At 35.6% G+C, this 11430-nt stretch overlaps 1 protein-coding gene across 8 annotated transcripts in view; it reads right to left on the bottom strand.

The window, feature by feature from the left end:
* LRFN5 (leucine rich repeat and fibronectin type III domain containing 5) overlaps window positions 1-11430 on the bottom strand; it is a 232500-nt gene that overhangs the window by 13751 nt on the left and 207319 nt on the right. For 7 of the 8 annotated variants that reach the window (XM_032481939.1, XM_032481944.1, XM_014567411.2 and 4 more), the window contains one exon: window positions 2129-3533. In XM_032481939.1, the coding sequence (XP_032337830.1) occupies window positions 2129-3513 (1385 nt within the window). In that variant the 5' untranslated portion in view covers window positions 3514-3533. Of the gene's footprint in view, window positions 1-1213; window positions 1705-2128; window positions 3534-11430 lie in introns of those variants that run through there. The other variant, XM_032481945.1, reaches the window with a different exon arrangement.

Raw genomic sequence — 11430 nt, 5'->3', positions numbered from 1 at the left:
AAAGGACTTTATTTACAGATCTCAGCCTTCTCTTATGTCTTCAACACTTGGTTCCCAGTATTTTTTATCTATAAATGAGGTTGATGAAAATGTATGAGCAGTATTATCCTAGAAACAGGAACTGGGCAAAGCTGTTAACCAGAGCATAAATCCCTTGTCCTCCCCACTGTGGGCTGATGAAATTACTTTCAGAACATAATTTTGTAAACTCTGAGAAGAATTTAAAGACACCTCTGAATCCATCACATCACAAAAGTCTTCTGTGGATGCCTTTTCTCTAGTAACTTTTTTTTTTTTTTTGTTCTAAGTAACAACCATACATCACCTAAATTAAGATTTAATTTAGGAAAAAAAAAAAAAGGCTTGAAACTACACTTTATCTCTTGAGTTTTAGAAATCTCAAGACTTGGTAATGCTAATCTGTTATACAACCTAAACAATGTGTTCTAAATGAACCAAGAACTTTGAGGCCAGACTATGCATTTGTGGTTGAAGTCACTACCATTTAGCATGTGCAAGGAAAACGCCAGGCATTACAGTTTCATTTTCACCAGGACTGGATGAGGTAGGCATCACCACTCTTTTACACATAACAAACATTACGGTCACGGACTCAAGGAATTTCCTCAGGGTCATAGAGAATTTACTTGTCATGGCGGCATTAAAATCTTGGAATTTGGAAAACAGAAATGGACCTACTTCACAGAGCTAATGTTTAAAATACATGGAACGTCTAGTAGCTACAGGAAAATATGGGGTAGGGATGGATGCTTATCCTCGACAATGGGTTAAATTATCCATAACCTACATGAAAAGCTGAGGATGACAAGAGCAACTGCTTGATGCTGATAGACATGCATCGTGTCTACAGCTCCATACATTTAGTGATGAGAGGGATATTAGAAACCATTTACCCTAATCTCTCCCTTTTAAAGATGAGAAAATTAGAACCCTGCCCAGGACAGATCACATGGCTAGCTAGGTCAGTTTTGCTTTTTTTCCCTACCAGCACATGTTCAATTTAAAAAATTTTACTTTCATTCCTCATTTCCATACATGAGTGAAAACCAAATTATCTTCAAGAATTCATCTGGGTATATAAGAACAGATCTGATCTTCTTTCAGGAAAGCTCAAAGATGAATATATATATATATATATTTATTTCAAAGCCATGATTTTGCATCATTTCCTAGGAGTAATAATAGTCTATCATGAGTGAAATTACATGGAGAGGTAAAAATGTATATTTCTAACTGCAAATTGGACAAGATGTGACTATAAATCAATGAGGCTGAACTTCAGAAAAACATACCAGAAATTCTTTAGTCATATGCAAATTCTCCACCAATGTCCTTACCCCGAGATTACATACTTCACACTCCAGTGATACTTTCACTGCTCAAAATACTTACAAACTTTCTCTTTGGAACTGTCTTAAGAACCAGTGTATATGAGACAACACACACACACACACACACATTACTCAACCACTCAAAACAAAAAAAAAAAAAAACAAAACAGTCTCATTATTTTTAGTTACATTCCTATTTTTGACCAAAAATGGCAATACCCATCTTGATCACCCACCTTATTCATAAGACTTGGCTCCAAATGGCTTTTGCTTGTTTCCAAAATTCAAATTCACCCTCAAAAGACGAAGATTTGCCACCACTGGGGATATTCAAAATAGTATGACGAAGGTTCTAAAGATAATTCCAAAAGTGTTTTGAGCAATGGCAGCATCATTGGGATAATGGGATAGCCTCCCAACGTGACTTCCTTGAAGGAAAGAACACTCATGTGGATGTGTAAGTTCTGGTATGTTTTTGAATTTTTAAAGTTAATCAATCTTGTTCTTTGATAGTCACATCTCTTAGATGAGGGGGGAAAAAGTAAGTAAGCATAATATTAAATATAAATTTAATGCTCTGAAAATAACACCATTCAAAATATTTCTCCACATGTATTCACCTTTCACAAGCCTTACATCAGATACTTTAAAAAATGGAGTACTTTCATTACAACACAGAGGAGCACTGTCAGTAAAAAAAAAAAAAATTGGCAGTACATTATCAAGCCCTACACTAAGATGCATGGCAAGGCTAAAATGGGCTTCATTTTTCTTACCTGTAAACAAGGGTGTCATCATAAGTACCATTGTACTGGATCTGAAACATTCGTATTCCAGGGATGTTTCTTTGAAAATTAAATTTAAGTAGTGCTGTAGACGATGTTGCTTCCGCCACCACAATTTTATCTTGACTCATCTTAGTATCACCATTACTGCTGCTTGCATTAGAACCTGACTTCGTAGAAGTTGAGATATCTGAAGAACCAGGATCAGGCTCATGGATATGGTTCGTACTGTTTAGTAAGTGAGGGAGCTTAATTATATGCAGATCCACTGTTTGAGTTGCTTCCCCAGCAGGATTGGAAGCAATGCAGGTAAAAGCACCTGTATCCTTTACAGTTGTTATAAGAATGTCAAGTGTTCCATTATCATACACCAGAGATCTTGTTGCATTTGAAATAAGCTTCCCTTCAGGAGAAATCCAGTGAATTGCAGGTTCAGGGTCTCCCCTGGCTTTGCACCTCAGGGTTGCCCTCTGACCCTCCAGGACTCTCATCTCATGTGTATGCCGAGTAATGAGAGGAGGCTCACACAAAAACTCCTCCTCAGGAATGGACCAGAAATAGCGGCCAGTTAAAAGTGCTGGAGAAGCACAGGTCTCCAGGTCATCCTCTCTGGACAAACGCCTCAACCACAACAATTCACAATTGCAATGCAAAGGGTTTCCACCAAAACTCAATGCAAAAGTTGATGGGCTTATGATTCCTGAGGTTGCGAGCACCTGAGCTCGCTGAAAGAGAGGGTCAGGTGGTAGTTTCTGCAATTTATTTGATGTTACATCTAGCCGAGTCATCTTGTGTAAGTGCGAGAAAGTCCCCTTAGGGATGTTATCAATCATATTGTGGTCCAAACTAAGGGTGTGCAAGCTAACCATCTTCTCAACAGCATCCCAAGGAATTGTTTCTAAATTATTATAGGACAGATCCAGCTCCTCAAGGGCAAAGACATCATCAAATGCTGTAGAAGAAATGAGAGTCAGCTGATTGTTGTTCAATATCAAATGATGGAGATTGGAAAGCCCGCTGAACATATCATTTGTAATTTTAGTCAATCTGTTGCTATTCAAATGCAATGCCCTCAAATTCCGTAAGTCAGCAAAAGCATGAGGTGTAATAAAACTTATTGTATTCCTGGATAGAGTCAGGTCCACCAGGCTGGTCATATTGGCAAAATCTTTCCTTTTAATGTTTGTAACAAAATTGTCTGCCAAACGCAGTTCCACAGTTCTTCTGTCAATGTTTGGTGGAACAAATAAAAGCCCTTTCTTGGCACAAAGGGTTGCAAGATTAGGAGACAAAATCTGACAGACACAACGCTTAGGACAGATCTGAGCTTTCACTGCTATGCCAATGAAAAACAGATAAAAAAGAAATTTTTCCATTGTAGATCAGATTTAAGAGCCTGTAAAAGACACAAAATAGAGTATTAGCATCCAATCATTTGAGTAATGTTAATATTCCTCCTAAAATAATCTTTTTATGCAAATTAGAATATGGAAATAATTGATTCATGCGTTTACCGAGCCAAGTATAAAACATCACCTTTGTATGGGTGGCTATTATGGATGCTAGGATAAAAAATATACCATTCACAACCTCATGGGATTTAAAATCCATAGGTGCAGGAAAAGGAGATACTCAGCCCAGATTGGAGGGTGGGAGTTCAGGAAAACTTCCCCTAAACTCCAAAAGACACCTTGTAAATTCAAAAGCTTTTATTTAAGGCTTTGCAGGTATGTCAATTTACTAGTCTGAGCAGAAACAGTAAGTGACAATATTTGTTATTGTTAACCTTGTGGCAAGGATTTGAAAGTAATTCGTTGTTAATTAAATTTTATTCATCCTTACAAACTATCCTGAAAATAATACAACTTTCACATCTCAACTGCAAATATACAATCTTGTTCTCAAAAAAAAAAAAAAACCCTGAAAATTTTCCACAAATGCTCTGAGCTCTAAAATATTAGAATATTTTATTTGATATAATGTGGAGTTTTAAAGATAATTTGTGGAAAGCAGTAATCAAAATACTTGACAGTGAGTCCCAGAAGATGTCACATTCCACTTTCCTCTTCTGAAAATCTTAATGCACTTGTATTTATCCAAATTTAATTTTTAAAAACTTGACAGTTTCATTTTCCATCTTGCTCTTAAGTATTTGCTCTTGAAACTAATCATCAAAAATAAAAATACTGATACAATATTGTAAACTGACTAGTCAATAAAAATACATATATACAAAAAATAAAAATTAAAAAAAAACAATGCTTAATGATTAAAATCCTCAATAATGACATGCAGTTTTAAACATCAAGAGGGAAAACAGCTGGAGAAAATCAATTTTTAATTGATGAAAATATGAACTATGGAATTATTCTAGAAATGATGCACCTAGTGTTCTAAATAAAATCTATTCTTAAAGGTTTGATTTATTTTATGCCTATTTTATGTCACATTAAATGTGGGTACAATGAATAAGAACTGTCATTCTCAACAAATAAAACAGTCTTATTCTTCTGTTCATGACAGAATAATACTAAATTAACCTTTCCACAATAAGCAAACAAAAACAAAAACAAAAAAACTGAACAAAAATATATAAAACTACAATTTTCAGACATTGGAAAAGATGAAGTGGAGAACTGTGATCCTTGAGAAAAGTGAATTTAAAAAAAATGAACCCTATCATTGAACCCAGGGGACACTTCGCAAACCTCAGCACAAGGAGGGAAAACATGGCAAAGCATGAACAGTTTTATTCAGTTGAAGAGGACGGAAACTGGTGTGCCAGGATTCTCAGGTGGCTTGAATTTATGGAGCAAAGTACCAGGTAGGAGAGAGGTATCAGAAGGAATTCCAGGAATCCCTGTACACAGAGACAGGGCAATAGATACTAACCACACTGAAACACTGACAAGAAAAGGATGGGGAGAAAAAGTGAGCAAAAACTCAGTGACTGTGGAAAAATATTCCAAAGTCAAACATACACATAATTGGCATGTCAGAGAAAGGCTGAAAGACAGGAATGTATCTGAGGAAATAAAGGCAAATTTTTCAAATTGGTGATAGAAAAACAACAATCCTTAAATCCAAACTCAAAACAAGAAAAACCTACCAAGACACATCATAATCAAATTGCAGATAACAAAGAAAAAGGAAAACATAATCTTAAGAGCAGTCACAGAAATTAGACACATTACAAGAAGATACGGTGAACAAAATAAAAATAAAAATAACATCTGACTCCTCTCTGGCTTATCTTGGAAATAAAGCAAAATGGAAGACAATTAAAAATATCTTTATAGTCCTGCAAGAAAGAGAAAAGCCTGCCAAACTGGGTGGGGAATATTTATATACTCATAAAAGATGAAAGTAAAATAAAAACATTTTAAGAGAAACAAACTGGAAGTTTCATTACCAGAAGAACTGCACTATTAGAAGGTATAAAGGATATTCTCTTCAGGTTGAAGGAAAATTATATCAGATGGAATCCTAAATCTGTTTAGGTGGATGAAAAGCAAGAGAAACTGTATATCTGTGGGTAGGTATAAAATACTTCATTGTGTTTTCATGGGTTTATATATAATTCTCTGGTGTGGATATAAAAAGTTACCAAAAAAATTCACACCCTTTTGCATAGCAAAGGAAACTATAAGCAAAACAAAAACACAACCTATGGAATGGGAGAAAATATTTGCAAAAGATGAGACTGACAAGGGCTTGATTTCCAGAATATATAAACAGCTCATACAACTTAATAACAAAAAAACAAACAACCCAATCCAAAAATGGGCCAAAGATCTAAACAAGCAATTCCCAATGAAGACATACAAATGGCCAATAGACACATGAAAAAATGCTCAATATCGCTAATTATCAGAGAAATGCAAATAGAAACTACAATGAGGTTATCATCTCAGACCAGTAAGAATGGCCATCATTCAAAAGTCCACAAACGATAAATGCTGGAGAGGCTGTGGAGAAAAGGGAACTCTCCTAACACTGTTAGTGGGAATATAGTTTGGTGTAACCATTATGGAAAACAGTATGGAGATTTCTCAAAAGACTGAAAATAGACTTACCACATGATCCTGCAATCCCACTCCTGGACATCTATCCAGAGGGAACCTTAATTCAAAAAGATACATGCACCCCAATGTTCATAATAACACCATTTACAATAGTCAAGACATGGAAAGAACCTAAATGTCCATTGACAGATGACTGGATAAAGAAGTTGTGGTATATTTATACAATGGAATTCTATTCAGCCATAAAAATAATAAAATAATGCCATTTACAGCAACATAGATGGACCTGGAGATTGTCATTCTAAGTGAAGTAAGTCAGAAAGAGAAAAAAAACACAATATTATATCAGTTATATGGAATCTTAAAAAAAAAAAAAACCAAGGAACTTATTTACAAAACAGAAACAGACTCACAGATATAGTATATAAACTTATTGCTACCAGAGGGGGAGGAGTGTGAGAAGGGATAAATTGGGAGTTCGAGATTTGCAGATACTAATATATATAAAACAGATAAACAACGAGTTTATGCTGTAAAGCAGAGGGAACTATATTCAATATGTTGTGGTAACTTACGGTTAAAAAGAATATGAGAATGAATATATGCATGTTCCTATATGACTGAAGTATTGTGCTGTACACCAGAAATTGACACAACATTGTAAACTTACTATACCTCAATAAAAATATATATTAAAAAAAGAAAAAAATTCACACCCTAACAACCAAATATGCTGGATAAGCTACAAATCATATATTTTTAAACATAACAACATCATGATGCTGAGGATACAAATACACTTAAAGCAACTATATTGCAGATAGTGACAGTTCTTGGTGAAAGGAGAGGGATCCAGAGATGCCCACCTTCCTCTCTCACCAACACGAAAATTAACAGGAGAACTATCTGGCATAAATTGGGGTGAAGAGAAATCGTCCTAACTTTTTAGAAACTCCTTTTTTAAACACTTAATTGTTTTACAGCAGTATTAGGTTTACAACAAAATCGAGAGGAAGGTACAGAGATTTCCTGTATACCAACTGCTCCCACACATGCAGAGCCTCCTCTACTATCAACATCCCTTACTGAAGTGGTACATTTGTTACAACAGATGAATTGACTTTGACACATCATCATCACCTAAAGTTCAGTTTCTATTAGGGTTCACTCTTGGCGTTGTACATTCTATGGGTTTGGACAAATAAATGATGACATGTATCCACCATTATGGAATCATACCGAGTATTTTCATTGCCCTAAAAAACCTCTGTGCTCTGTCTATTCATCTCAGCCCATCCCTGGCCACCACTGATCTTTCTATTATCTCCATAGTTTTGCCTTTTCAAGAATATCATAGAGCTGGAATCATACAGTATGTAGCTTTTTCAGATTGATTGTTTTCACTTAATATGTTTTTCAAAGTTCCTCCATGTTTTTTAAGGCTTGATAGCTCATTTCTTTTTAGTGCAGAATAATATTCCACTGTCCAGATGTATCAGTTTATCCATTCATCTACTTAAGGACATCTTGATTGCTTCCAAGTTTCGACAATTATGAACCCAGTGGCAATACACATCTGTGTACAGACTTTTGTATGGATATATATTTTTAATTCCCTTGGGTAAATACCAAGGAGTGCAACTGCTGGACCATAAGAACATGCTTAGTTTTGTTTAAAAAAAAATCAAATATGCTGCATCATAATTCCCAGCAGCAATGTGTGAGAGTTCATTCCTGTTCCATCTCTTCTTCTTCAGAACTTGGTGTTGTCAGTGTCACAGATTCTGGTCCTTCTAATAGGTATGTAGTGGCATCTCACTGTTTTAATTTGCATTTCCCTGGTGACATATGATGTGGGGTATCTTTTCACATTTTATTTGCCATCTGTGTATCTTCTTTGGTGAAGTGCCTGTTAAGACAGTGTTTGTCCCATTTTTAAATCATTTTTCATTATTGAGTTTTAAGAGTTCTCTGTGTTATTTTGGGTCATTGTCCTTTAGCAGATTTGTCTTTTGCAAATATTTTCTTCTATTTCCTGGCTTTTCTTCTTTTTTTCTTGACATTGTCCTCCACAGAGAAGAAGTTTTTAATGTTAATGAACAACAGTTTATCAGTTATTTCTTTCACAGATCATGTCTTAGGTGTTGCATGTAAAAATGCATCACAATACCCAAGTCATCCAGGTTTTCTCCTATGTTATCTTCTGGGAGTTTTACAGTATTGTATTATATGCTCTGCAGTTAAGCTCAGTCTGTAATTTGTTACAGTATGATTGTGACTCAGTTGACCACAGCTTCAAATGTTTTGAAAGCATGGCTGGGAATTTCCTATTCAGTAAAACACGGATCTTAGCACGAACGTGGTTCTGGAGTGCCGTCTCTGTTTTACAGATGAACTATCTGATCTGTAAACATTTGGAGAGCTCACCCTGCTTTATAGTTCTGTTTTGGTGGCCAAGGAGATCTCTTTGATCTTTAATCTCACCCCCAGATTTTTTTCCTGTTGCTGTAATTGAGCCACCCTACATTCTATGAAGGAAAAGATTTTCTCTAAGAAGTTTTTCTCGTCTCTTCAATGCCACTCCAGGCATTCTGTGGTTGAAAGTCATAAATAGCTGTATGAGAGGGAAGAGACTGAGCTCTCCGCCTGCTCTCTCCTGGTCTTTTATAACTGAAAGTCCTGAATGATTGACTTTTTCTTTCTGTTCTGCTTCTTAGCCATTCTTCCAAAGCTGAAAGTCTAGGTTGCCTGGAGGATTCATTTCAATTGTCCTTTCCTTCCTTAATTCTTCCTCAATTTTTGTCTGAAAATACAGAGTACCTAGGGAGATTGTCTCATACCAGGGGGAAAAGGGGTGGGGAGGAATAAATTGGGAGTTTGGGAATTGTAGATACTAACTACTATATATAAAATAGATAAACAAGAAGGCCCTACCATATAGCACAGGGAACTATATGCAATACCTTGTAGTGGCCTATAATGAAAAAGAACATGAGAAGGAATATATATGTGTATATATATATTTATATTATATATATATTTATTTATATATATAAAGAATCACTATGCTGTACACCAGAAATTAACCCAATACTGTAAATTGATTATACTTTAATTTAAAAAAATGTAAGGCACAAACAGAAAATGTAAAAGAAAAAGCACTAAAAAAAAAACCCAACAGAGGGCAGAATGGTGGTTACCAGAGGCTGAGGGGTGGAGGAACTGGGGACATGTTTACAGGTACAAACCTGCAACTAGTAGCTAAACAAGTCTTAGGGATCTAATGCACAATGCAGTGATTACAGACAACTATACTGTATTATAAACAACACAGTTGCTAAGAGACTGTATCTTACTAATTGTCACCACAAAAAAATTTAAAAGTATGTGGCAATGATAGAGGGTGACAGCTAATGCTACAGTGGCAATCGTATTGCATATATAAATGTATCAAATCAACATGGTTTGTTTTACACCTTAAACTTATACAATGTTATATGACAATTATAACCTCAGTTAAAAAATACTTTGAAGTTCTAACGTCTAGTACCCATGAATGTGAGCCTATTTAATAGAGGTTTGGCAGATTATCAAGTTAAAGTGAGCTGATTTGTGTAGACTCTAATCCAGTATGACTGTGCCCTTATAAACAGAGGAAATCTGGACACAAGGACAGACATCCACAGAGGGAAGGCAATGTGAATCACAATGAGAACACCATCTGTAAGCCAAGGAACTCCTAAGGCTACCAGAATCTAGGAGAAAGGAACAGAGCAGACACTCCATCACAGCCTTTGAAAGGAACCCAGCATGACAGATAACCTGGATTTCAGACCTCTAGCTTCCACAACTGTGGGACAGTACATTTCTGTTAAAGCCACACTGTTTGTGGTACTTTCGTTATGATAGCCCCAGCAAACTAATACAAGTCTCAGAATCGTCTCCTATGGCAGAAGAATTTTGGATACAAAACAATGTGTATGGTAAAATTCCAAGCACAGTTGACCCTTCAACAATGCAGGGGTTAGGGGTGCCCACCCTTTACAGAGTCAAAAAATCTGTGTAGAAATTGTAGAAACACATATTTTCTTAGCTCTATTATATATCTGCAAAGATGTGATTCCATTTCAACCCAAATGATGCGTCATATTTTAAAATCTGAATTACTTCATAAGGCAACATACATTCTGACATATCCTAATTCGATACGCTCTCACTGCTGATACAGTAATTTACAAAGTAAGAGTAAGTTTGGAATAAAATGTGCACCACTTTCTTAATGCTATATTTATTTCTTAAGTGAGATCTCTAAGTAATGACAGAATCGTATGAATTGTGATTAGTGGGTATTCCCACATTATCTTAGGATAGGGTAGAAATTTCGAGGTTTGTAAAAACAGAAGATGGAGGTCACATAAAGAAACAGAGTTTTCACTTCCTACAAGTTAAAAAGCTACTCCTTGACATATTTTTAAATGACCATATTACCAACTGAAGAAAATGCATGTGATTGGAAGAGCAGAGTAGTTGTCATATTGTGCTGGAATTCATAATTTAAACATTTATAAAGACCGTCAAACACAGCATCCTCATTCTTATCTAGTTAAGTGAAACTCTTAAAACGTGAGTTGTCTGTTGTTTTCTCTAAATAGTTAGATGGAAACAACAAAAATCCCTTTTTAATAATAATATTTGAGTGGGTCTGTAACTTAGTAAATAGTCCTCGAGTTGCAGCTCTTTAGATAACATTTACACACCTCTATATTACATGTTCTTTCAAGCTAATTCCGCTCAGACACAGAGTGACACATTTATAAACAAAGAGGTGTCTATCACACACAAACTGGAAAATAATTTTCCAGGACTGCATCCTTCCTTCAGCCCATGGCTATTGAATAACATATGCTCAAGAGAATCTGTATTTATTTGGCAACTAGAACGGGATATAAAAGCAAATTTAGATCTTAAAACCAACTGAGAGTGTAATCTATTCTCTGCAGAAACCAATACAGTACCAATTTATGTGCTGAGTTAAAGGAAAGCTATCCGGCTCCTCCAGAGCTGCCTTGCCATCATTCAGCCAGAGCTCTACTAATTCAATTAGTGCCGTTTTGCCCAGGTTAAGGCCTGGGAACAGATGCCGATGCCTGTTGACACTGATAAATTGTTTTAGGATGTGTCAAAATGATTATAGTACGGCAAGGGAAATTTCACAATATAATTTAGATAATCAAACACATTTGATACTCATTTCAAATATTTTAGGTT

Source organism: Camelus ferus, chromosome 6 (assembly GCF_009834535.1).
Source record: "Camelus ferus isolate YT-003-E chromosome 6, BCGSAC_Cfer_1.0, whole genome shotgun sequence".
In the NCBI taxonomy this organism is placed as follows: domain Eukaryota; kingdom Metazoa; phylum Chordata; class Mammalia; order Artiodactyla; family Camelidae; genus Camelus; species Camelus ferus.
The sequence above is the reverse complement of the archived record's forward strand: the minus strand, read 5'-3'. Positions and strand labels throughout refer to the sequence as shown.